Raw genomic sequence first — 27911 nt, 5'->3', positions numbered from 1 at the left:
TGCTCTCCCCATGGCCACCTCCCATCCCTTCCTTCTGGACAAAGCCATGCCAGAGCACACAGCTGCCCAGAAATCTAGAAATAGCATCAGAGACAGCTGTGTACAAGGCCATGGCTGTACAACTCAAAAGCTGAGAGCACCTGGAATTGACTTTGTAGCACTGCCTGTTCCAGCAAACAACTTCTTCCTTCCCAGCCAGCCAGAGTTGACAGAAAAAAAACACCAAGGCTTAGACATGGTTCACAGTTACCCTTACGTTACTAAATGCAGAAGGATGGTTTCCCTTTTGGGCAACTTTTGCTGCCCTGACTTGCTTTTGGTGTTTTCTCAGCCATATGACAGAGGAAAAGCCATGACAGAACCCAGAAACCATTCAAAGACCTCTCCTGCTATTGGTACATGCTGAGGATTGTGAAGTCTGCACTACACACTCATTGCAAAGACAGCCTGAAGTGCAGTGTCCAGCTGAGCTCTTCCTTGGCTGAGCTGCCTCCATGGGCTTAGCCCACAGGAAAAGCTCTCAGACTCCCTCCTGTTGATGCTTTAAGTTTTAACTTTCACTTTCCTCAGATTCTGTGCTGACTTGGTGTGGGACTCTGAACTTCGTATTAAGTGTTGGTAGGTTCTCTTCTCAGGGCAGTTAGACACAGCAATCTTTTTCCAGCTTAAGAATCAAGGACAACCATTACCCAAAAATCATAAACAATGGGAAAGCACCGGGAGTGGACCAGAAGGATGGGACTTGGTGACCTGAAGCTGTAACTGGACAATTAACCCCTACTATATAAGTTGACCAAAGGTTATAAAAGTGTAAAAACTCATGAGCGGGATCCATCTTGGATCCCTCCTGGGTGTAGCCCGGGCCAGGCTCTTGTACTGCCCAAGGTGTATCCTTTTAAGGCCTCTTAATTATCACCTACTGTATTCCTTTAACTATGCGCGGTCTCTCTTCCAGATCAGCCTCTCTAGGAATCACTACAGTGCAGAAACTGAAAATCTATCACACAGGACTTAGCTTGGTATCCTTACCTCACTCCCTTTTCCCTCTGAACTCAGCTCCGCACTGTTTCTACTGATATCTTTGTAGCCAGTGCCATCTTTCCCTTTCTCTTCCTCTCCATTGCACATTGTGATTGGCTTGCAGGAAGGAGAGCCCTTCCGGATGGGAGGCAACGGCTTGGAGGGAAGGAGCATAGAGGGAGGTGACCCAGAAAGACTCTCGGCAATAAAGTCACCACTCAGGCCTGCAAAGTGGGAAAACAAAATGTAACAGAGGCTGCAATGTAAACCTAAAACATCAGAAGCTCCATGTTTCATGGGACACATTTCCTGGAAACTTTCCTGGAAACTAGCTGCACAGGGAAACATGCACCTGACATCAGCCACCTGAGGCAGGCCACAGGATACCCTGAGCCACTTCCACAAAGCTCCCAGGGGAACTCCCTGGCCTCTGGGCTGCTCTGGGACAGCAGGGAGCCCAGAGCCCTGTGCTTCCCAGCAATGGCTCAGCTGCACATGCAGCCTCCTGCTCCTCTCCCTGCCCCACAGCTCAGCAGCCCCACAGCTCCACGGGGCACTGGCAGCAGCACAGCTCATGGCAGGGGGCACCTGCAGGGCACAACTGCTCCCTGGCAATGTGCACAGGCTCTCCAGGCTGGCACAAGACCCTTCCTCCCACCAGAGAGCGGCCCAGCTCCCACCTTACCTCTGTGGGAGGCTGAGCCAGGCTCACGAGGGAAAAAGTGAGTTAGGTGAACTCCCACCTTTACAAACAATCATCTAATTGATGAGGAATACAAGGGAGTTTTGAATTAATCAGAAAATCACTTTGTGGTTTTTTGTTGTTGTTGATGTTTTTTCCATGAAACTACCATCACTGTAATTCCTCTGAACGGTATGGAGCTGGCAAGCCAGGAGAGAGAGCTTTTACTCCTTTCCTTATGTATTACTCATTGCCCATCAAGTACTTTGGGATCCCTTTCCTTCCAAACAGTTGGCAAACCACAGTGATCACAAGTATTTGACAATTACACCTAGGAAGTAGTTGTTTTCAGATGCTAGTTTTCAGGGCCTTTGTTTCTCTAAGTCCCACTCGGTTCTGGGTTGGGTTTTCTTGGTTGCTTTTATTTCGCTTTACAACAAAGGAAGTGATGGTACAAGAACAATGGCACCCCATGTTACAAGTAAAGGAAGCTTTGCGCTCCCCATTACATATCCTCAGTAATCAAGGAGCCCAAATCTTTAGGGAACAAATTAGCTTTCAAACGTTCCACTTCTGCTCAAATACTTGTTCCGTGGGTTTATTCCCTGCTTTCTTTCCTGCAGACACACCCGAATCCAGTATAAACAAGACCTGCATCAAAACATTTCTCATCATGGCAGTTAAAAGCAATTCAAACTTTCCTTAATGGAAATGGAAGACGGCAGATCATAAAAAGAAGAACATCCTTAAACCAATCTTTTATTTATCCATAGAGAATGTACAGGTCAATTTATGAAAGCACAACAGGTAATATTTAACGAAATTGCACATTTCTAGTCCAAAATGAATCCAGCAAAAACATCACCTTACTTACTGAGCAATACTTCTCCCTAGCTGCATTAAGCATTCCAGCTGCATATCACCAATTAAGGAGTCATTCCAAAGGGCCTCTGCCCAGGATTTCTCAGAAATAACCCAGAGCAAAGGGACCTGGAAATCTCATCTGCTTTCTTCATCAGCTAATTATGTCTTCAAATTTCATCTCTCCTATCGTGACGTGCCCCAAAATGGCAAAGGAACAACAACAACAGGCTTTGATGGAGGCTTTCAACTCAAAGGCATTGGCTGGCACAGACGCACCAGAGACCGCAGTTTGTCTGGCACAATTCTACTTGTCAGGGATCAGGCAAGGCAGGGACAGGGGGACAAGGCAGAAGGCATCTCCTCCCCCAGCCTCAGCCTGCAACACTGACACAGGCAGAGAGAGTCAGGCAAGAGATTTGTCATTGTGAACAATCCACAGGTGGCTCTGGGCTTGTGCTGTCAGAGGATGACAGACCCTGCATAGGCTGCATCCCTTTGGAAGTTTCCATCTCCATAACTGGAAAATTCAAAAGGACTTTCTCTCACAGAAGGTTTCCCCTCTTTCTCCCAGAGCAAAACCAGGCAATGGCTTTGATAGTCCATGACTCTCTTTCAGATGTCAAAGGTTTCAGTTCAGAATCTGCCTCAAGGAAATGTTATCTCCTTCAAGGGCAGGAGGAAGGAGTGAGAGGATTTCTAATTTCCTGATAAATGCCTTCTTCTTCTCTGCTAATTCTGACATGAGAAAGACTGCATGGAGATAAAAGGTGTGTGCTGGATGGACAGGAATGTTTCCTTTTCCTGCACTGCACTTCCAGGGCCCCAAGGTCCCAATCCAGCTCTTGCCACTCAAGATTCACAATGCAGGAATTTTCACTGCACCACTGCAGCACACTCCCAGTGACTGGGCTCTGGGATAGTCCACTGAGCCCATCAAGGAATTCAAATGAGTTTAAAGAAATTTTTAAAAGAATGATTTTTAACAAAGCTTTCAAAATATCACCTCTAATTCAAGGCTCTAGTAGTAATTTTAAGACAGACATGCCCTGTACCTACCTGCATGTTCAGACTTCTTCTCTCTGATGCTGCTGCTTGATCGTGGCCTTGAGAAAATGGAAAACACAAGAACATATGAGGAGGGAGAAAGCGAAGGGAAGGAACAGGTGTAGCAATCCTTCCTTGCTTGGTCCCTCTGATGAAGGAGAAAATGCAACACATCAAGCCAACAAGATGCAAAGCTCATTAATTGTCCTTAAGCATTCAGTTGCTGCAGCCAGGCAGAGCTGGCCAAGCTCCAGCTGAAACTCAGCAGTCATTCCTCAACTTGCACCATAACTCCCCAATTCTGCTGACTTTCCTTTTGGAGCCAAGGGGCTCCTACAGCCTCCCTCAAGCAGCAGGAGCTGCCAAGCTGAGACATGAGTCTGCAGAGAGGGCAGCTACTTTGGTTCTGCTGACAAAGCTTGACTTTGCCTGCTTGTGGCTCTCACTGGTACCAGTCTCGTGCTACATGTGGTCCGAACACGGCAGTATCCTGAGAAGGATATTCCACCTCATGGCTGTCTCAAGAAGGAAAAGCCTTTTACCAACTCAACTGCTAGGCAAGTGTATTCACATTGCACTTTCAATGCACTACCAAAGCTTTCCAGTTGGAATGACATTTTTGTGACTCCTTCATTATTGCTGTCCTTCAGATAAGCTACATTGACAGCTACATTTTCTCACATATATACAAGCCAATATCTTTCCATCAGGTACTGTACTATAACTCTTCTGTACCTCCTTTCCCTCTCTGTTTTAATCCCAGACCTAAATATTAAACATTGATAGGATTTTACATCTATACCCGGAAAATATAGCTGGGTTCTCAATTCACAGTGTCGTCCCAGGCACAGAGAAATTATGCCTGACATTTACAGAAGCAGCACCTAAAGACGGAGACACCCCTCCAGCATCCAATATTTGGCCAAACAGAGTTTTCCGGTGCTGAAGTTGCCAGTCAAGGATCACAGTATTCAAAGATCTGCAGGATCCAGAGCCGTGCAATACAGCTCCCAAATGACACCACAAACATTACAGAGGGAATCAATACCAAGCCCAGCAGAGGACCCATCTTCAGGTGCTTTTAAGCCCTGCCTCCTCTTCCCCACCACCACCACCTCTGCTCTTGGGACACATGGTGTGGGGTTTGACATGGAGCTGGATCATCACGGATGGGCCAAATGGTGAATACACAGAGGTTTGCCTAAATACATGGGAGACAGCTGACTGTGCAAAGGAACCTCACAAGATGGCAAGAGGGAGCTGAACAGCAGAGTGGAGCAGCAGACACCTTGGCTTACCTCATCTCCTGGGACTCTTGGACATCCAGCTGCACAGAGCTGCGCAGAGACCCTGCAGCACTGCCAACACGGGGACTGACTGCCTTGGGTATAGGGGGGATCAAAGGCAGCCCCAATGACCCCTTCTTCATATCCCCACCTCTGGGATACAGCAAGGATGCCTGGAAAGAGTGGTACAGAGTGCTCAGATGAAGCATTCAGCCCTTCCTCACTGATGGCTGAAGACATTTAGCCATGCTTTTAACTGGGACCTGGCAGGAAAAGACCAGTCAAACTGCTGGAGTAGCTTGGCCTAGCATGGGGAATGAAAAGGCAAGTGGTGAGGGCGTGCTCATGCCCTAGACTTGCCAACTCTCTCCTTGGGCTCAGTTCACTGCAAGTGTGGCTATGATCCCAGCTGGAATCCACATGTTTGGTATCAAGATGTTCTGCGGTGCCACGGCCTCCACTGGCCTTTGGGAAGGTATGGGAACAGGTTCAGATCACTGTTCTCTCCCTGCCTCTTAGGCACCTCACAGCCAGTGCTGATCTCCAGCCAAGTCCCCACAAAGCCATTCTGCAGGATGTCAAAACCTGCTTTTCTCAAGCCCCTCATTTCTTCTGCTGCTGCCCTTCCCTCTTACAGTTGCCCAGCAGCCTTTCAGCCCAGAAGCTGCTGAGCTCTCGCGATGCTCCGTGCTCTCCAGCTCCCACACCTCCATCATCTCAGGCTCACTGGCATTTAGGAAGTTCAGCAGAGCTCCCTGCCCTGCTGCTCTCTGGAAGGTCTCTGCCTGCCCAAATTTCTCCAGGGCCCCCATGCCATGGCCAGGAAGGGAGGTGGAGGCAGTGGAGACAGATGAACGCCCTTCCTCAGTATCCCATCATTTCTGGCACAACTAAAGGGCCAAATCAGGACCTGTTTGAACTGCAGTGGAAGGATTAGATCCTGTCAGGAATACATTGGGCCCTTCCTCAGCAAGGCTGGAATCAAGTACATCAGCCTTTGATTGGACATTCTGTTTGCCAATGCTGTTGCTCATTTGCCTCCTCCTGCACCCCATGGTAAACCCAAAACAACTGCAGGTGCTGGCCCTGCTGCAAAGGAAATTGTGTGCCTGGGCTTTGAGCTGCTCTCCCCATGGCCACCTCCCATCCCTTCCCTCTGGACAAAGCCATGCCAGAGCACACAGCTGCCCAGAAGCTGACGAAATCTAGAAATAGCATCAGAGACAACTGTGTAGAAGGCCATGGCTGTACAACTCAAAAGCTGAGACCACCTGGAATTGACTTTGTAGCACTGCCTGTTCCAGCAAACTCCTTTTTTCCTTAGCAAGCAGACACAGCTGATGGAATACATATCCCTGACACAGCCATGGTTCAAAAATACATGTAGGTTATAAAATCTAACATGCTTGCTTGGCCAGATTGGACAGCATAAGCAGCTTGGCCTGATTCTTGGGCTTTTCTCAGTCATAAGTCAGACAAGGAATTATGACAGAGCCCAGAAACCATTCAAAGACTTCTCCTGCCATTGATGCATGCTGAGGATGTGAAGTTTGCACTACACACCCATTGCAAAGGCAGCGTGTTCTCAGACACTTCCCAGAAGTGCAGTGTCCAGCTGAGCTCTTCCTTGGCCCAGCTGGTTCCATGTGCTCACACCACAGGAAAAGCTCTCTGAGCTCTGCTTACAGTGCAGAAAGTGAAAATCTATCACACAGGACTTAGCTCGGTCTCCTTACCATCTGTTCTTTTCCTTCTGAACTCAGCTCCCTGTTATTTCTAATTTTATCCTCGCAGCCGGTGCCGTTTTTCCCAGTCTCATGCTCTCCTCTGGACACCGTGCTTGGCTTGGTGGAAGGAGAGTCCTTCTGGATGGGAGGCAATGGCTTGGAGGGAAGGAGCATAGAAGGATTTGCCAGGGAAAACTTCTTGGCAAGAGGGTAGCCAGTCAGGCCTGGAAAGTAGAGATATAAAACTGTAACAGAGGCTGCAATGCAAACCTAAAGCATCTGAAGCTCCATATTTCATAGAAGACATTTCCTGGAAACTTTCCTGGAAACTAGCTGCACAGGGAAACATGCACCTGACAGCAGCCACCTGAGGCAGGCCACAGGATCACACCCTGAGCCACTTCCACAGAGCTCCCAGGGTAACTCCCTGGCCTCTAGGCTGCTCTGGGACAGCAGGGAGCCCAGAGCCCTGTGCTTCCCAGCAATGGCTCAGCTGCACATGCAGCCTCCTGCTCCTCTCCCTGCCCCACAGCTCAGCAGCCCTACAGCTCCATGGGGCACTGGCAGCAGCACAGCTCATGGCAGGGGGCACCTGCAGGGCACAACTGCTCCCTGGCAATGTGCACAGGCTCTCCAGGCTGGCACAAGACCCTTCCTCCCACCAGAGAGCGGCCCAGCTCCCACCTTACCTCTGTGGGAGGCTGAGCCAGCCTCACAAGGGATGAACTCATTTAGGTGAAGTCCCATCTTTATCATAAACACGTCTAATGGGTGGGGCATTTGCAGGATTCTTGAACTTTGGAGAAAATTTCTTAGGTTTCATTTCTCAAGGACCTAGCCTGTGAACTATTCCTCTCAACACTATTGAGTTACCATGGCTGAACAGAAAGTTGGATGGCTCCAATGGGAAGAGGGGAAAAAAACTCCTTCTCTAGTGTGGCTTCTGTGAACACCCAATAAAGACCCACACAGCTGTGACTGCTGTTTCTGCAAACTACAAAGAGCTCTCAGCAAGCAGGCAGGACTTGCTGGCGTTTTCATAGCACCTTAATATCATTCTCAGTGTTAGACCCAATTAGCAAGCAGAGGAAGAACAGGAAATTTATCTGTTGTGAGACCTGACATTGGCGGCAAACAAAGGAACAGAACTTGCGTCTCATGACCGTGTCCAGTTTGTGGTCAGCTGTGGCCACAGTCCCTGTCCTGACTGAAAGTTTGAGTGATTTGGCTACTGTGAAAAGAAGAGGACGCTAATGACAAAACATAATGAGTAAGCTAATGAGAAAATGTTGTGATGCCAGGGCTGTCCTGGCAAGATCACCTGTAGCTCACAGCCACCAACTCTGACACAGAGCCAGAACTGACCACCATGGACCAATTTTCCCTGAAATCTGGTGGAATTTGTCTCCATTTGACTCGGGCCTTTCAGCTCCTTTCTATCCTCACCTTTTCCTTCCGTGGTCTTTCCTTTTCCAGTAAAATCCATCTTTGAACCCGTGCTTCTGTCTCGCAGAAGTACCTGGGGTTGAATTTGGGAACTGTCTCGGAGCAGACGGCGATAGGAGCTCGGTCCCCAGCCCTAGAACAAGGTGGGGTGACTCCAATCGCCAGCAGTCGGCACAGACAGGCAGAGCCAGACGTGTCTCCTGCCACTGTGTCCGTGTCAACCACAACCTTCACAGCCCCTTGCGGGGCTGCCCCTTTGTGACGCGCTGGCCCGTGGTTCTCTCGTTTCCATGGCCACAGAGCCCCCACCCCAGCTCCATCCCTTTCCCTTCCCTTCCCAAGGGCAGCCAGCCCTGGGCCCGGCCAGGCCAGGTCGGAGGGTTTGGCACTGTCTAGGAAGTAGCCGCTTTCCTAAGCTGCTTTTCAAGGCCTTTATTTCTGTAATTCCCACTCCGTTCTGCCTTGCAGCTTGTTGGTTGCGGATTTTGATTACTTCTCTTCACAACAAATAAAGTGGTGCCTTCCCCTCAGCAGCCCTGGGGATGTTCCTATGTGAAGCCATCTGTCTCACACGGTTTTAGACAATTTAAAACAGAACACTATGGATAAGCCGTCTCCTCTAAAGTGTTCCAACAATCCCGTTTCCAGCAAGAGGAAGTGAACAGTAAGAGATAAAGGTGGAAAAAAGGCCTGCCTCACCGCCCACACGGCCTGGGGGAGAGACAGCTGGGCCCCGATCTGGCAAGGGCCCCAACCTCGGCTGCTGGCAAAAGGAAAAGGAAAACCACCAGCCCACCACTAACATTACGTACAGCAAACGCCAAAAAACAACCTTACAACCAAAAAACTCATCTCCGCTTTCTGGCCGGGCCCTACAATCCCAGCCCGGCCCCGGCGCAGCCTTAGAAGGCTCCTTATGGTAAAGAGCTCCGGCCGCCCCACCTAAAAACAATCACAGAACCCTCTCCTGCCCCGGCAAAATATTAACTTTTTCACTGCCCAAAATATGAGTTTACAAATACTTTATTCTCTGTCCTGTGGAAAAAGAAACAGAGAACCAAAATGATAATATGTACAAAAACAGCACAAAAAACACCAAAATCAAAGTATGAGAAGAGTCAAGTCTCAGCTGAGGGAAGGAAGACATAGACTGAAATTCTTCCCTTTTTTTTATGCTATAGAAAAGAATCCGTTGTTTCCCTATAACACATAAAAAATATGGGGTGGATTAAAGATTCTAACTCTAGATGTAAGAAGAAGCGTTGGTGTTAAAATAAACCAATGTTAAAATTGCTGTAAGTGCCCTAGGTTTAAATAGTGAAAAAACCCCTGCTTCTCCCTAGGGAAGAAGAAGAAAAACACCCTCTATTTTTAAAAGTGGAGTAAGCTTTTGTTTCAACTATTATAATCCTTTAAGTGTGCCTCATAAGTTGATATGGTCCTCAGTATTAGTTATGAATTAAAATGTTAGTTGAGAAAAAAAATATTACATAATAACCAGATCTCTATCCTCCCTGACGGCTAAACACTAGAACAGCAAGACCACTTACAAATGGTTTCTTATGAAAAATCTCTATAGGCTGAAGAATCTCCTCACTGAAAGAAACAAGTAAATGACTATTTTAGAAATGGTAAACTAACTGAGTTGTTCTTTGTATGCTGTCAATGCAAAAAAAACAAATGTGTGGAAAGAAGAAGAGTAGTCTGAAGTTTTATTCTAATTTTTCTTCTTCTTTTTTCCCCTATAGTTTCTGGTAATAAAGTTTGTCTTTGTATTATTTAAAGCTAAGCCTGTTTTATCTTCCTCCTAATCCTATCTCACAACTAAAAACGTTCAAATTAACAATCCAAAACCACTACACTAAAGCAGTATCTCCACCCAAACTCAAACTGAACCCAAAACACCCCACTGTGGAGACCCTAAAAGGCATTCCCTAGTTAGGAAGACACGAGAGGCTTCTCTCATAGCAAGCCCTGTTCTGTCATGCCAATGTAGCCCTGTTCTGTTCCCTGGGCCAGCCCCCTGCCCTCTCCCTGTCTCTCAGTTTTTCGGTCACTCCCACCCTGTTTCCCTGTTGGCTCCCATGCCCTAACCCCACCTTTGTGCCACCCCCATGTCCCCTGGTAAGTGCTCCCTGATGCTCCCCCTGCCCAGGACACCCATCTGCTTCAACCTGGACCCTCACCCCGACGTTCCCCTTTGTCTTTGCCTCTGACCCTGGACTATCCACGCAGTGGCTGAAATAAACATCTCCGTGGATCCCATACAAAGGCCCTTGCTGCTCCTTTACCTGCAACCATCTTAACAGCTATCCAGGCTACAACACCTGCGGAGACAAAGGAGACAAGAAGGATGTCCCAGCTCCCAACATTTCCTTTATCCCTACAGTAGCTGTACTCCAATTACTGCATACGAGAGTTTTACTTGATCCCTTTAATGCCAAGGGACCATGAAGGACTTGAACCTTGTTCAAGTCCAGCCTTGCCTGCCTATTTTGGAGTGGAGGGCAAAGACGCAGACAACTTTGGGCGGGGGTAGAGCTGAAATTGCATTTTGCTGCTTCTGATTTCCTCCCTGCTTTTGCAGCAGAGGGACATCTTTGTCCCTGCAAACCACTCCCCTTTCCAAGTGAAATGTGGGCCTGGCTACCAACTCCAGGTTCTTGAAGAGACTGCTGCGGTTGGCAACAGGAATTGTTGCTGAACTTTTTGTGTTACTTAAACCCCCCCCACCAATTCCACCAAGTGGATGAGGAAAGAGGCAAAGAGATTTCGGTGGAAGAAGGGAGGCCAAAAGCTTGAAAAAAGGATGAAAGAAATGCTCCGATGATGATGATGATGTTAGTAACATGAATGATTTATTTTTGGCAGCAAATGAACACCCACTGCCGTCCAGCCCTCCCAGACTGGCAGGTCGAGCGGTGCCGTTTCCATGGCATGAGCTGCTGGTAGCCTGGGGACAGAAACCAGAAAGCCACGGTCAGTGGCAGCAGGCTCCTGTCCCCCCTGTCTCACCACGGCCTGTGCTCAGGCCAGGCTGCTGGCTGTGCTCAGAGCCCAAACCTCCCAGCCCATTCCCTCCTTGTTAGAGGAGAGCAGCGTGGCAGGACACGCTCCACCTCTTCTGCTCAAGCATGGCACAACAACCTCCTCAGCAGCTGCAAGAGCGACATTCTCGTGTGCCTGCTGCCATTTGCCCTAAGCCCTTCTGCCACCCGAGCTGTGGAACCGGGTACCCACCTCTGGAGACCTGCTGCCAGGAGAGGAGCCGATCCCACACAAGGTCCTCATCCTTTTGCAGGGGACATCCACACCGTGGACCCTCCCCGGGTAGCACCTGCATGGGATGCACTCCAGGGACGGTACCGGTGCTTCTCCATCTGGTCTGGACACAAGCTGCAATCTTTCTGGAAAAAACAAAGAACAATTGCATGAAAGTCATTTCAAAACAAGACCTGGAAACAAGAAAAAGCACCAAAGGTTGTCACCGTTTCACAGGACTGGGGAAGGTCTGACCGCTCTTTATGATACTAAAATCTCTCCAGTGGTGGGGAAAAACCCTACCTTTCCCACCTGTATGCCCACCCCTTCCTCAAGGGCCTGCAAAGCAGAGCAGCTGGGCCATGGCTAAAGAACCCGTCCCCCTCTGCTGCTCCCCATCCACACGGATGGACGCTTATGTCAGGCCGGATGCCCCCACCCCAGCCTGTGCCATGCTGGCAGGAAGAAGCTGTCAGTGAGGCCAGGAGCCGGCTCCCCTTCCACAACATCCATCCCCTGCCCCACCAAAAAGCAGCTGAGCAGTTGGCAGAAAGATTAATATTGTCCACTGCCACCCCACGGGGAACCACCGGCACGTGGCCAGGCTGAGCCCTGCCATGCCTGGAGGCACGAGCATCCCCCCACCCCTGCACCGCCTGGGGACTCATCTTGATTTCGTCGGGGTGCAGAGCGTGTCCTCTAGGAAGGGGCTGCAACCAAAGCCCATCAGCTTTGCCCTGCCAGTGGCCAGCTCGAGGACGGCGTTCTCCAGCTCTGCGCTGATCTCCAGAAGAACACGCCAGATGTGCCTTGGCTCGCGGGGACATCACGAGGCCATTGAGCTGCAGGGGGATGTTTCCCCTTTTCCACTCTGCGGCAACTTCACTGCACTGTGCCACAATTTCTCCAATAGGATGGGGAGCCCTGAGCCGCTCCCTCCACAAATCGCCGGGGACCTGAGGAAGCACCTCCTTGGCTGTGCTCTCTGCTCCATGCCAGGGCCACTGGGAAATGCTCTGGGGAATTCTTTGAGAGCCACGAGACACGAGCAGCTGCTGCTTGCGGGCATCCTGGATTCTACTGTGCAGAGGGATGGATCTCTGCTGTCTCCTGGGCCAGGTGGGGCTTCTGCACCCAAGAATGTTCTAAAAGGTCATCCAAGGATGGCCTGTCTGCAGGGTCCATGGATAAGCACCACCTGATCAGGTGCTGGCACTCTGCAGAGAGAAACCAGAAACTGCTGGTCAGCTCCTGTCCATGCTCTCCCAGATTTCACAGTGCCCACAGCACACTAAGAGTGCTCAGAGCTGTTCGCACAGCTTCCCATCCATCCTCTCTTCTGGAAGAGAGCAGCAGAGGTACACCTGCCACCTCGTCCAGCTCAGCCCAGGAGATGAACCTCCTCCCCAGCTGCAACAGCAGGACACTTATGTGCCACCTGCCCTCTCCCAAAGCCGTTCTTGCTCCCGTGCCTTGAAGGCCCATCCCCACCTTGAGACACCCGGGGCGGGAAGAAGAGCTGTCCCCGGACGATGTCCTCTCTGCTTTTGAAAGGAAGGTGCCTGCACACCAGCTGATAGAGCAGGATGCCCAGGGACCAGATGGTGGCTGGCTGGCCATGGTAGCGGCCAAAGAGGATCCACTCCGGTGGGTAGTACTCCCGCGTTCCTATGGCACACGGGCACAGCTCATCAGGCCAATGTTGATTGCTCCCTCCCAGCCACCTCCTGCCAAAATGCAACTTGGCTGCAGCCGGCTGAAGCAGCATTCCCCCTCCCTCCCTCCCTGTGTGTTCCACCTGGGGAAGCACAGGGGAGAAGCTCCACTGCCCGGCTGGGCCCCGGCTTTGGGCTCACCGGCCATCTGGGTGTAGAACGTGTCCTGCAGGATCATGCCGCAGGCGAAGTCGATGAGCTTCGCCTCGCCGGTGGCCAGGTCAACGAGCACGTTCTCGGCCTTGATGTCGCGGTGCAGGACGCCGCGGCTGGTGCAGTGCCGCACGGCCCCCAGCACCTGCCGGAACAGCGCCCGCGCCACGGGCTCTGGCAGGAACCCCCCCGCGTGCAGCAGGTGCCAGAGGTCCTGACAGCGCTCCGGACGCTCCATGACCAGCGCGAAGCCGTCGGGCAGCTCGAACCAGTCCAGGAGCCGCACGATGCCGCGGAAGCCGGGCCACGACGCCATCCAGAGCAGCACCAGCTCCAGGGGCACAAGGGCGCCGTCGTGCTGCGGGGGAGCCGCCATGGCGTCAGCGGCGCCGATGCTGCGCTCGCCTTCGCCACCCCCTGCCCGGCGCCACCGCAGCTCCCATTGCCCATGGCCCGGGACGCTGCGCGGCCCCCGCTCGCTCCACGCTCGCTCCCATCGCAGCGTCCCGGCTCCCACCCGGCCGGGCCTGGCCTTACCCCGCCCGCCACGCCCCGCCGCCTGCTCCCGCTGGCCCCGCTCACTCACCAGCCGCGCCCACTCCAAGACGCGGTCCCGGGACACTCGCTTGATGGCCACCTGCAAGCCAAGGCGAGCGGAGGGCTCAGCTCGCCGCCCGCCGCTCGCCGCCCCCCTCCCCGCTCCGAGCCGGCCCCGTCTCTTACCGGGACGCCGTCGGCGAGCCGGGTCCCGGCGTAAACGCTGCCGAAGCCGCCGCTCCCCAGCAGCGGGCCCTCCCGGTACAGCTGCTCCAGGGGAGGCTTCTCCGCCCGTGCGGACGGCACCGCGCTCTCGGCATTCTGCCCGGGGCACCCGCCCGCCCCGGCCGCCGCTGCTTCCCGAGCCGCCCCGGGCTCCGGCGCCTCGGGGCCGGCGGCCGAACTGCCGGGCGGCGAGGCTCGCTCGGGGGAATGCGCCGGCGGCGGGGCGGGAGCCGGGCGGCTGCGGGCCAGCTGTGGGCGGAACCGCGGGAGGGGCCTCGGTCGGGGCCGGGCCAGCGCCAGGGCCCGCGCCAGGCGGAGCCAAGAGACGCTGCTGCTCCACCACCGCCACCAGCGCAGCGAGGAGCTCGTCCACAGGCTCTTGAAAAGGTGCCACAGGCGGTACGGACTGAGCCCCGCGGAGGCGGCACCGCGGCGTGCCCGACAGGGGTGGGCAGGGGGCCGGCTCGCCCACGGCCGCCTTGCGGGGCGCGGCATGAGCCGGGCTGGGAGAGGCGCAACAAGGAGGGGACTGAACGGGATCACAGGGAGTCTGAGAGGGAGAAGGGCACGGAGGGCGAGCGGGAACTCGAGCGGAAAACCGATCGAGACAGGCGCTGCTGCTGCTGCTGCTGCTGCTGCTGCTGCTGCTGCTGCTGCTGCTGCTGCTGCGGAGCCGCCGGAGCGCGCGGCCGTTCTGCCGTTGCCTCCGCGAACCCAACGGAGGAGCCGCCGCGCGCCCCGTGGAACACAGGAAACAAAGTAAGAATAAATGAAGCTAATTCCTATTAGAGAAATAGCCAAATAAAGCAGTGGAGGAGTAAAGAAGACTGTTGGCTGGTGGCTTTCTTGTTTGAGTGAGATGAAGCATTTTGTGGGGAAGAATTGCCTCTTCTGACAATTTTGCCAGTGTGGGCTGGAGCGGAGCTTTTAAATTTCAAGTAGCAAAGAGAAATCGTGTCAGTATTGTCATCCCTTTTCATTCTCTGCTGAGACACTTGCAGGCTGCCCAAAGACATCGTCTGCAATATGGAACTTGGACCCAAATGGATTGTTAAGTGTGTCTGGATGTCACCAAATCTATGGGAATGACAAAAACTCTCCAGCAATATTTTTAGTGTTAGAGAATCTAGGAACAATGATATTCTGACCACGATGTTGTTCTGGCCGGGATGTGAAACAGAAATAATTTAATCCACACGTAGCCCTGGTGTGCACAGAAATTTTGTTTGTTTATTTCCTGTCAGTGTTAGTGGCAGAAGCATCCATTGCTCAGTTTGGGAAGGCTGACCCCTGACATGGACTCTCCTCAACTGTGTCTCTGCCTCTGACACTAGAGAACACTGAGTGCCTTGAGAGCTCGTGTTGCCTGTGGAATGCTCCAGCTGACTGCCACCAGAAGCTGTGGAAGTTCTTTTGGTATCTGATGCAGAAAAGGAGTTCTCCATAATACCATGCTACTTAAACCCACATTGGGATGCGGCTGTGTAGTGGCTCACCATGGAGCAGATTGCCTGCTTTGTCACTGCCAGCCCTGCTGATCCTGCAAGGGACCCTAGTGTATCCCATGCCTGTTTTGCCTGCAAGCAAAGCTTGGCTTGCCTTAGTAGTGTGGAGTAAATAGAGAAGTAATAAAATGGACAATTAAACAAGTTACTTTGGAGGAGATCCTCATGCTTTCACACATCAGCCCTGCACCTCATGCTCCGTATCCTAGTTTGAATGGACAGGTGTGTGCTAGGGAAAAAGCAGGACCTTCCCTTGAAATGGAGAAAGTAAAATCCTTCCCACTGAGTCAGTATAATTTTGAAATCAAGAGGTTCTCAGGGAAAGATAGGGGGACAGGAAGAACAGTTCTCTACTAAATATACAACAAGGCCAATCTAAACAACAATAACTATGAAATTAACAGGAACCCAGTCACAGTTCCTTTGGTTGTGTGCTCTTTTCCCCCCTGGTGCAGTTACCATCGCCATTGGCAGTGAGCTCTGGCAGGTTCCCAGTGGACAGGGCAGGTGTGTGGATCCCTGCACAGCTGCAGGAGAGCTGGGGGTGATGGCAGCTGTGTCCCAGATGGGAAGGGTGGAGGAGAGACTCTGCTCACGAATCCTTGGAGCAGTGTCGGTCCCGGTGCTCCAACAGGATGCTTGGAGATAGCAAACTGAAGCAGGACAGCATCCTGGCAGGGGTGTGAGGTCCAACACCAGAAGAGGCAGCTCCTGGCACTGGGATGGCGCGGTGAGGTTTTCCAGCTGCCTTCCTCCTTCCAGAGCCAAAAAGGGGTGAGTACCAGTAACTGCCCCCCCACACTCCTTTACCTGCTTCGAATCTCGTGGCCTTGGCCTCCTTCCCCCCACTGGCCCCACCCTCCCAGAGAAACTCACAAAATCAGGGAAGCTCTCCCTTCCCCATCTCAAGGTCTCAAGGACCTGGCCATCCTTAGCATGTCAATGGGAAAAAATATAAAACTATAAAATATAAAAAAACAAAACATACCACCAAAAATATACACAATAAAAAATATAACAACAAAATTATTAAGATAGAATCAAAATATATTTATTGAAACCTACAGATAACTATCAGAACATATGTACATCTGGAACTATACAGGCTAATGCATAAATCCATGTCCTCAAACGCTCTTTGGATAGGCAGCAGCTTCTTCCTGGGCTTGGAGGAAAGAGCTCTTCTGGACAGCAGGAAAGGACTTTGTGGGTAAATGCACAAAAGAATGTCCAGAGAAAACTTGGTGGAAACACAGGAGCCAGGCAGGTCTGCAAAATGGAGACACAAAATGTAACAGAGGCTGCAATGCAAACCTAAAGCATCTGAAGCTCCATATTTCATAGAACACATTTCTTGGAAATTCATAAATAGCTGCACAGGGAAACATTCTCCTACCATCACCCTCTGGAGGCAGGCCAGGGGCACACCCTGAGCCACTTCCACAGAGCTCCCAGGGGAACTCCCTGGCCTCTAGGCTGCCCTCGACAGCAGGGAGCCCAGAGCCCTGTGCTTCCCAGCAATGGCTCAGCTGCACATGCAGCCTCCTGCTCCTCTCCCTGCCCCACAGCTCAGCAGCCCTACAGCTCCACGGGGCACTGGCAGCAGCACAGCTCATGGCAGGGGGCACCTGCAGGGCACAACTGCTCCCTGCCAATGTGCACAGGCTCTCCAGGCTGGCACAAGACCCTTCCTCCCGCCAGAGAGCGGCCCAGCTCCCACCTTACCTCTGTGGGAGGCTGAGCCATGCTAGTCCTTCACTTTGTCCTCAATCCAGACTGTCTTCAGGCCCCTGAGCATGCCATGACTAGGAAGGGCAGTGGAGAGAGCAGGGGCAGATGCACACCCTTCCTGAGTATTTTGTCAATTTTGGCCCAGCTAAAAGGTCAGAAGCGCAGGTGTCCATCTCAGCACTTGGTCAACTTGCTGGAGAACATCAAGCCTTCACCAGCCCAGGATGCTGGAGAGGTTTTCCTGGACATGTGGGGGCTGGCTGGCAGCACGCTTCTTCAGCTTGGTGCCCATCACCTCGTAGAGGGCAGAGGCGAGCCTGGTGACCACCGTGCGCACATTGGCGCTGCGGACAGGCAGCGCCTTGTTCTCCAGGAAGGACCAGAGCACGGGCAGGGCGTAGCGCTGGACCACTTCAGGGCTCCTGGCATAAACCCCTTCCACAAGCACTGCCGGGACAGAGACACAAACTTCTGAAACAACAACCTTAATGCAAACAAGGATCCACCTCGAGATTTGCTTCTTGGAAGCCTCTCTGGCTAAGAGCAGTGAAATAGCACACAGAGCCCAACGATCCAGAAATGGCCAAAGCAGCTGATCCTCCCCAAAACAGAACCACCAACACCTCAGGAGTACTGTCTCCAAACAAATACTTGCACCTGTGGCAGAACTTGTACCTTTACTGGATCATTTCACAACCTGTTTCAACATCAAGAATGACTAAAATGTCAACTTCCCTTTCATTTCCATTAGGAAGTTGTCTAAACCCACACTGAAGATTTGGAAATGCACCATGGAGATTCAATTGAAAGGTTTCTAAGAAAAAGGACAATTCCATCTTTGTGACCCTTGATGTCAAAGTGCCAGAATCCAATCTGGCTCTTCCCTTTGCTCAGTGGCACACAGCAAAGGGCACTATTAGACCACACTTCCAAACTCCAGCCCACCAGACATGGGTGCTGCTTGACAGCTGGATTAGAAACATCAGTGACTAGCTGCTGTCTTTGGCACAATGCTTTTGTGCCTTCCACCAAACAGCTGCTTCAAACCTCAGGGTGTCTTAGGTAATTACCCAGACCTCATTGCTGTGGCATTTGTGCATCTGCACATTTTAATGTCATTCCCCCTCCCAATGTTAATGGCATTTTTCTTGCAATGTGCACTGCAATAGTAGAATGTAGAGAGAAAAATGCAACACAGATGAATGAAATTTAACCACAACACGAGTGTCTTCTCCCTTTCTCTCTGAAGCCTTCTCCCTGCTCAATTTCTGAACTGAACTTTGTCAAACACAGACAAAACATTGACAACCAACAGGCTCCTTGCATGGCAGATGTGGCTGAGACATCAAAACCTGAAATGCTCTGGACACCATTCATATTTTCTGATCAGGCAAAATGTTATGCAGTAACCACTTCTTATTCTGTGGTGGAAGAGACTTCATTTTCTTTATGCTCGTAATCCACCAGCAATCATCAATATTTAAACAGTTCCTGAAAGTGCCCAAAACCAATTCTGCCAAGCAGGAAAAGGGTTATGGCATCCATTTCAAAATGGGTGTTAATTTCAGTTAAAATCCAATTCAAGACATTTGTCACAATGGAACTTGAGAAAACATTGTTTGTTCCCACTAAATCTCAGAGAGAACATCTGCTCTTCCTAAAAGAGTCCTAATTTATGTATATTTCCTTTATTTGAAGAAGAGATCAAAATATCTCCAAAACTAAATTCCCTCTTCCTAGACATCTACTTTATTCCAATGCCCTTTCAAGCGCTTTTGACATTCTCAATCACCGAACACTGAGCATTTGAGATTGCTGAAGAAGGCACAACATCTATGAAACCTTGCATTTAAAGATGCTGGCACACTTAGCAGTGCATTTAGACCCCGTTAAAGCAAGGCTGTAAATCATCTTGTCCACTATATAGAGAGATTATCACTTTTCCATTCCTGGGCTGTTGCTGACATAGCAAGCTCCTCTGAGGAATCAATTATCAGCTGCATTTGTAGCATTTTGGACAGCACTGACACAGGAAGACACTGTTTGCACACCCTGAAATGCTCAGTCCAATGCCACTTTGACAGCACAGGCAGGGAGCCTCAGCACTCTGCTTCTGCCCCTCTGGCCCCAAAGGCTGCCTTGCACCAAATCCGTGCCCCTAATCTGGGTGCTGAGTTTTGACCTAAGCTGTGACCCCCAGGCACTGCAGGGTTCAGTCTCAAAACTTTTCAAGAGCAAGATGAGAATTCTGTGAGGACAAAACAAATGGATTGCCTGAAACAGCACTTGCTACATTTTCCCTGAAGGACCAGAGATGACCCTGAGCTCCCAAGAGAAGAGCCAGGTCGGGTATTTTTAACCCCTCCCTTTCCTGGAGGTGGGCTCTGAGATGCCCCAGTGAGAGCTCGGCCCCAAGGCCGAGCGCCACCCCCGTGCCAGGTACTGCACACCTCTGCAGCAGCCAGGGAAAACCTGCCAAACACAGCTGCCATGGGCATTGGGCAGGAGGGACAAGCTCAGCACCTCCTGATTTGGAGCAGCTACTCTACTGTCTATTGCCAGGAATGCCCTGGAAATGCTCCCTGGGGAGACCTCTTGGCTTAGCAGAGGCCATACCTGTGATACGCTCTGTCACATCCAGCAGAGCTTGGCCACTCAGCTGACTCCATTGGTGGCTGAACTCTTTCATCAGTGCTACTTTATCTACAAGAGAAACACACGTTTCTGCTCACTCTTCTGAGGTCCTAGGAGAAAGGAGAGTGGGGAGGGGAAGGGCAGGGGCAGCCCCAATTTATAAAATCAAGTAATTTTCTGCTGATGTATATCTTTCCTTCCAGCCTACTTGAGGGGGGTTCAAATTCCCAAAGAAAACCTCTCCGTTCACATTTGTCAATGCAAAGTTGTCTGCTGGACCTGGAGCTACGTTAAACATTTCAGATCAAGGACCTCAAGAGTTCAATCACACGTAAGCAGTGAAAAGGTTTTGAACTCCAGAGCAAACAGGAAGAAGCCCAGACTTGGGATACACAAAGGCACAGAGTCAGGCAGTTCAGGAGTTCACAGAGCAGCTGAGGTGGAGAAAGTGGAAACTCTCCTTGAAGATCTGCCTCTTCAACACTCCATTTGTCAGGCATATTTCTCCCGACCAGCATTTTCAGTGCTGACATAAATCTCTGTGACAAAGGAATTTAGAGCAGTCCTTGCCTGTGTAGGTAATTGCCACAGCCATCCTGCTCCATGAAAACAACATGTGGAACAAGACATCACTGACAGCTGTATTTCTATCTGCTTGTTTTAAGGAAATGCACTTGGTGAATCATAAGTGTCCCATTTGAAAAAAGAAGACAAATGGGAAAGGTGGAACGGAGGCAGCTACTGCCTATAATGTGGAGCCTTCCAGGGGGCTGCTCTGCAGAAGCTCTGATGGGCCAGTGTCCCTTCATGGCAACAGCAAAGCTGTTCATTTGGGAAATCTAATGGGGTCCAAGCAATCTCCAAAATCCCCTTTGCCTCTGAATTGTAGCAAAGCTGTAGTCCAGGACCTCCTCTCCAGACAAGCAGCACAGAGCCAAGGGCTCCTGGCACTTGTGGGAAATGCTGATGCACATTCAAGCCTCTTGGGGGACTGGTGCCTAAGGACTGCACCCCCACAGCTTCTGGTGGATGTCAGCTGGAGTGTTCCACGGGCAACAAGAGCTCTCATGGCACTCAGTGTTCTCTTGTGTCAGAGAGGCAGAGACACAGTTGAGGAGAGTCCATGTCAGCCTTACCAAAATGAGAAACAGATTTTTCCAGCGCTTTCACAGCTGCAGCATGAACCCCGGTATCCTTTGAGTTCAGGCTCTTTAGTATTCCTTCCACTAAACGGACAATCACGGGGTTCAAGGCATCTTCCAGGATGGCTATCATTTCTGCCAGCACGTCCAGCGCCATCTGCTTCACTCTCTTGTGCGTGTCAGATATTCTCAGGACAAAATGATCAAAAATCTGTGAAGAGAACAAGCAGCAGGAAAGGTGGATTAAAATGTCCTTGTTTGGAGAGGGGATGTAGAAATGAGCATTCAATACCCGAGAAGGTTACACACCGTCTTTACCAAGTGCAATAGAGACAAGAATGGAAACGAGTAGCCACAGTTGTGTTTGTGCAAGACAGGATGGAGTTTGGAGAAGTATGTCTGTAAAAACATTTGGGTTATACCAACCCAGCCTGATACTTCTCTTCCACATCCAAACACATTTTTCATCAAGAGAAGAATTGCCATGCTTTCAGTGGCTGGATTCCTTTCATTGAACCCAGCTGGGAGTAGGAGACAGCAAAGGTTAGGGCAGTGGAAAATTCTGTCATCATGTGATGAACAACATCAATAGGCACCTGCCAGACAAATACAGCTGGACTGAAAGAACTTGTCCTGCATGCTGGACCTGAATTAAATTTGTCTGGGTAAGAGGGACCAGCCTGTCCCAACAAGGCAGGATGTAGTGCCAAGACAGACTGAATTAACTTCATTGCTACAGGCTTGGGAGAGGAGCTGAAGGGAAGGAACAGTGAAGATACCCTACATACTTGGACAATGTTTGTGGTGATGAGCTTGGGGCTGTTTTTGCACAGGTCTAGGAGGAGTGCCACTCCTTCCATCCGTGTCTCAAACCCCTTGGCTTCCAGGAGATCATCAAGCTTCTGGAGCATCTCCATTTCATCCACAGCTGGAGGCAACGTGACCTGGACTTTTGGATGGTGTAGGAGGCGTCCATCCGAGGTCGACTTCACCCTGGAAAATAAAAGCAAATGATGGCTTGTTGGTGATAATACCTGCAGATAATTGTGAGCAAAACATCCAGAGGTGCTTTACTCATGATGTGATTTCAAGCTAGAGAATCATGAGGCTCTGAAAACAGCATGGACTTCAAGACAATCATTACGGGAGACAATCTACAAATATTATTAATGCAGATATAGGCATTTTTATCAAAGAAAATTTGTAGGGTAAGGAAAGAATCAGTGGCACAGGCCATCTCTCCAGAAAGATTTTCTTGAGGAAGAGAAATGTCAAGCTTGTTGTGTGCTTTGTCACATCTAACAAAAGTGCTCAGTACCGTTGACTAGAAGGAAATGTGGCCTGGGGCTTCTTTGACACATGGCTCCTCATCTTCACAGGGCTCTTGACAGATGGGCGTTCACCCTTCTGCTCTTCCATCCCCTACAAGGACACAGAGAAACCCCACCAACATTTCGAATATAGAATAGGAAACTGTCTGCTTAAAAACACAAGTTAGAACCAGGATCACTGCTACCAAGTCTTAGGGAAATATTTCCAAACCTACAGAAGGAAACAGACCAGAGATTCAGTGATGCCAACTCTTTGTTTGCAATAGCCCAAGGCAGGTTATGGGTGCTGCCATAGTGAGCAGCAGTTTAAACTCCCCAGTTCATGAGTCTCGAGCATAAATGGGAATAATGGAAACTGGTAGGCACCAAGAGTTCTTATAGGAAAAAGCAGAAAAATTAGGACTCTTTGGGGTGGGCCAATTTTGTTGGAAGGTGATTTGGTTCAACACTCGCTCTCCCTGTTTGTGCACAAAGGACACGCTCCCTTCTATAACGTAGATAAAAACAATGAAAGTCCCCCCAAGACAAATGATTTTCCTCTGGATGCTGCTGGATTCACCAAGCTTCTTCCAGCTCCACAGGGCTTGACAGCAGGGCAGTATTCCCAAAAGACAGACGGTAATTGTAGCAATTAGGATTGACTGGGACATCTGCTGCAGTTTTGGAAATTCTCTTGGCACTACTGCTTCCAGTGTCTTTTGCAAAGACTCTGTTCTCCTCAGAAGCACTTTTCTCACTTCATTGCTTTACTGGGAGCAGAGCAGGGAGAGCAGGGTGGGGAGTTATGCTTAAATGTAAACCCACTTTCTCCTCTTCCCCTTTCCTCTTTGTGACCAATAGTCAAAATATTCAAAGCCCCACTTTTCCCCTAAGAATATCAGTTCCTTTGTGGTCTGCAGATGAACAGGCTGGGGATTAACAGCTCATTCCCAGGAGCAAAATGATTGAGCAGAAGGGGAATGAGATAAAGACAGATTAGGTATGTTTGATGTCCTATTAGCTGTGGCTATACTTGCACAAAGGAGACATTTCTCCTGCCAAGCACTTACTTTCTTCTTTATTCTTCTCAGAATATCTTCCAGGTCACAGGCAGGAACGGATCGCTCCAAAAGCATTTTACATTTTGGATGATTTATCAACATCTTCACCATCTCCTGTCCATAATTCCTATGGAAGGAAGGAAGGAGGGAAGGAAGGAAGGAGGAAGGGAGGAAGGGAGGAAGGGAGGAAGGGAGGAAGGATTCCAGGAAGGAAGGATTCCAGGAAGGAAGGAAGGATTCCAGGAAGGAAGGAAGGATTCCAGGAAGGAAGGATTCCAGGAAGGAAGAAAGGAAGGAAGGAAATCGAACAAACAAAGGAAACCTGTTAACCGAAGAGGCTGATACCTTAATGTCATCCTTTGCAATCCTTGCATGAGATGGCATTACCTACTCAGCAAAGTGAGAGAAAAATATCATTTCACTCTGAAACTGCGGGTGTGCTTCTGTGGGATCAAAGGATCCCAGGGAACAAGTGAAACACATCTGTTTTGTTGTCAGATCCCATTAGAAGTACCTTGCTGCCATTGCTCAATAATTTGCCTTCCATTAACTGGCAGAGAATCCAGCACAAAACACCTCAGGCCTCCTATTGACTATTCTATATGTATGCAGAGCAGCAGCTAGTTGCTCCTGTATTTTTGGCAGCTATTAATTGAATCATCAAAGTAAGGGGATTTGGGTGGCTTGGGTTGATTTTGCCACTAGGAAACCAGTTTTCCTCCAGAAGAAATTTAGAGGTCATTGAGCCACAGACAACAGCATTCTAGAGAGCTGCAGAAGAGGTTTAGACAGACTGAATACATTAGCCCTGAAATACTTCTAGAAAAGTTTTAAGTTAACGAGAAAGATCTGCTTTGGGTCTTTCAGTGATGAACATGAGGCAACATTTTGGCTCTGTGTTGTGCACCTAAGATCAAACAAAACTGTTTGACTGCCAAATCTGAGCTCTTTTGATCTCAGGAAAGAATCCTTCAAGTCACAGGAAGTTGGCAATGCTCCTTCTTGCTGGACAACCTCAGCTTACCCACTACAGTCATTTCCCCAGGTAATCCAGAGCAGTGGTCACAGCACCAAGGCTGACAGAGCTCGAGAAGCGTTTGGATGATGCCCTTGGGCACATGGAGTGACTCTTGGCATGTCCTGCACATGGCTGGCAGCTGGACTCCATGGCCCCAATGGATCCCATACAACTCCGGGTATTCCATGCTTCTATGGCCCTTATCCACACCGTGAGGTAACTTAATATTTCCTTTCATTACCACTCTTTTGTGGTTTTACCTTTCTAGACAGACACAAGGCAGTTTTGCTGTGTGAGGAGGTGAAATGAAGATGGTTACCTTGTGTCCTTGTGGCAGTCCTGAGCAAGCGTCCCTGCCGGGTGCGCCAGCCTCTCAGCCCTGGGTGTGCCTGCGAGCTTCGTGACTCCAATTTTCTCCATCAAGGACAGCAGCAGTTGCGCCGCACACTTCCGCACCTGGGCGTGGCGGCTCCTGGCAAGAGGAGAGCAAACACTGGGGCACAGGGAGAAGGAGCAACAGCAGCACAGGCCTTGGCCAGAGCGTGCTCCCTGCCACTGCTGCGGGAAGGAGGCCTGGCTTCTCCCTGCAGCTTCAGACACCTGTAGAAGCTTCTGTCCTCAGAGAAACTCAAATTAGCATTGGACACAAGGACTGTCTGCAAGGAAGACAAAGGAATTCAGTCTCCCTGCACTACCTGATATTCAGTGTCTTTGCCACAATTTCCACTGAGAAAGATAAAATAATAGATTACATATGAATTCTTTAGAAATGAAAGACCATTCATGCTAACCTATCAGAGGGCACCCATTACACAGAGCTGCAGCAGGACTGAGGCTCATTCCAGCCATTTATCCCCAAATCTGCAGAGCTTTGGAAAAATACAGATGCAGAGAAAACACACTGTGGGCCGTGAAGTTGCAGAATATGCAGCAATGCAGCCTGTTTCTTTTGTGAGGATTGGCAAGGGGTACATCTGAATGTTTTATCCTATTGCAAAGATGGGGAAAGTGTGGCAATCAATTTACCCAGATTGTCCAGTTCTAGAGAGTGTCTTTTGATAATTATCAGGCTCAGCACAAACACTTAAGGCAGCATTTGCATCAGCTATTCCATAGTAGTGGGCCTGTGAAGGTGTATGTGCAGTGATTCATCATCTCAAGGCTAACATGAAACACCAGTTTGATTAGAAAGTAGAGCTCTATGGCCAGGACAGTCATTCAGGACTCCTTTTGGCAGGAGCTGCACCTGCTGTGCAGGCTGTGTCACAGCCAGCACATTCTCCCCTAGGTGCTCCATACCCCAGCAAGTACCCTCCTTATTTCTCCAGTTAATGGCATCATGAGGATGCATGTTTTTTCCCAGGGCCTCTGTGCTTAGTGCAGTGAAATATCAAAGAGCACTCATAGCTGCAATTGCAATTGTCCCTCTTCCCACAGAAGCACAAGGCTCTATCCTTAGCCTTTGCAGGCACTTGCACTTCCCCACCATTCACCACATCTAGGCAACTCTGACAGACTGGGAGGACTCCAGGAAGCAGCGGGAAGATGAGTCAGAAGAGGTTTAGGTTGCATATCAGGAAAAGCTTTTTCACCCACAGGGTGCCTGGGACACTGGAACAGGCTCCCCAGGGCAGTGGTCAACAGCACCAAGCCTGACAGAGTTCAAGCAGCATTTGGACAACAATCTCAGGCACATGGTGTGACTCTTGGGGGGCTCTGTGCAAGGCCAGGAACTGGATTTAATCATCCTCATGGCCTCGTCCAACTTCCCATGTTCTACAGTTCTGTGATTCTGAGAACTCATAGGCTGAGGGAGGGCAGAAATAAGGGAGAAGAAGAAAGAAATGAGGTGGATTGGAGAATCCAGTCACTGAGTTGACAGAAGATGCAGGATACAGGACCCTTCCCTCCCACCATTCCCATTCTTTCTCTCATCCCTTCCCCCACCTAGAAGTACTCTAGAAGGTGAAGAATATCACTGAAACAAGAAACCTACTTGACTCCACTGTCCAGGAGAGCAGTCATTGCTTGTGCAGGAGTTACATTCTCCACCATGATCCCCAGGGTGTGACTGGCTGCTTTCTCAACAAACTCTGGCGAGTTCCACACCATGTGCAGAAGGACCCGAGCCACCTCATCCACCTCAGAGTCCATGTCCTTCTTCAAGGTCACAAAGAGCTCTCCCAGAGTGACAATGGCCGAGTAGGACACCTTTGAGCGGAGGTTGGTCACCTGGGGAAGTCATGAGGGGAAACATAAGAATGACCTCGGAAAGAAAACCAGTTGCCTTAGACAGACGACTCAGGAAATGACAACACATCCCACTGTGTCCAGAGGAACATAAAAGCACAATAAGAGCAGAAGAGCACATGCACAGCATGACACTTCCACTGGCACCAATATCTGGCCTCAGACTTGCATGTAACAGGCCTAAAAATAAGAAATTTCATAAAGTATCTACTTAAGCCTTCTTTAATGTCAACTGCTTTCCCTTTAGGCTCTTTTCTTTGAAACACAAAGAACCAAATTAAAGTAAGGGCTGCTTTCAAACCATAAAGGCGTCAGTCATAAAGATAAAAGAGTCACGTGCTCCTGTTTAAAAAAGCAACACCAGCAGTTGAAGCACTCAGCCAGGAAACAGAAAACACACGCTCAGGTCTACAGACTAATTTGCAGTGTTGAATGACAGCTCGGGCAGAGACTAGGACTCTGAAAATAACATAATTAGAGTATCTTTTTCTGCATTTGCACATTTCATGATAATGGCAGCTCACTCAAAGATGAGTGTCAGATACCCGACCTACCAGTGAATACAACTACATCTACACACAGATCCCATAGAAAGCTGACAGACATTAGAAATACAAGATCTAAAAAGAGAAATGAAGGCAGTCTCTGAGCACACATGGAGATGAACAAGCACATAGCTACTCTACACACTGTGTATGAAGTACAGGGCACAATTCACAAGAGTGTTCTCACCTCACTGGTAACTGACAAGCAAATGTCACGAAGCCTTGAAAGCAGGACTTCTGAATGGGACCCAGCCAGGAGTTTGATGCTGACCAGTCCCTTCTCCTTCATCTCCCTGAAAGGCAAGTACCAAAAAGATGGATTTTTCTCTCCACCCAAGAACTAGGCAGCACCCTCTGAAATTACCAGGCTGGCAGCTCAGTCAAACAATGGGAGGTGCTTTTCAAGGAGTACTTAATGAAATTGTGGAGCTCCTTCCCGCAGGATGTTGTGGCTGTCAAAAGCATACACAAATCCAAGAGACAAATAGAGGGGTTTCAGTGTCTTCATTTGTGGCTCTTTTACAAGACAGCCTTTCTGAAATGTCTGGCCTATGGAGTCCCTATGACACAGTTTCCTAGAAGCTGTGAGACTGGGTCATGCTCCTGTTTCTTGTCACCTCCCTATACCTGTCCCTAAGACACAATCCCCTTGGGCAGTTATTGGGGCATTTTCCTTCTTTTTCATCCCCAGCAGGCAGTTCAGCAATAAAAGTCTGCACTGGCACTCTGGAGCTCAGTTTCCATGCTACAATCCA

The 27911-nt window shown here is 49.9% G+C and overlaps 1 protein-coding gene across 1 annotated transcript; it reads right to left on the bottom strand.

Annotated features, from left to right (window-relative positions):
- Positions 1-543: 543 nt before the first annotated feature.
- On the bottom strand, positions 544-26515 carry LOC134042023 (serine/threonine-protein kinase pim-1-like). The gene is made up of 9 exons (XM_062489097.1): positions 26405-26515; positions 13922-14017; positions 13785-13835; positions 13187-13556; positions 12822-12998; positions 12477-12547; positions 7747-7873; positions 1030-1244; positions 544-627 (listed from the first exon to the last, which is right to left on the bottom strand). Exons 1-9 carry the CDS (start codon positions 26513-26515, stop codon positions 544-546), a joined length of 1302 nt encoding a protein of 433 aa, XP_062345081.1.
- Between the last annotated feature and the right edge of the window lie 1396 nt (positions 26516-27911).

The sequence above is a fragment of the Cinclus cinclus genome, chromosome 3 (genome assembly GCF_963662255.1).
Source record: "Cinclus cinclus chromosome 3, bCinCin1.1, whole genome shotgun sequence".
Lineage (NCBI taxonomy): Eukaryota > Metazoa > Chordata > Aves > Passeriformes > Cinclidae > Cinclus > Cinclus cinclus.
The sequence above is the reverse complement of the archived record's forward strand: the minus strand, read 5'-3'. Positions and strand labels throughout refer to the sequence as shown.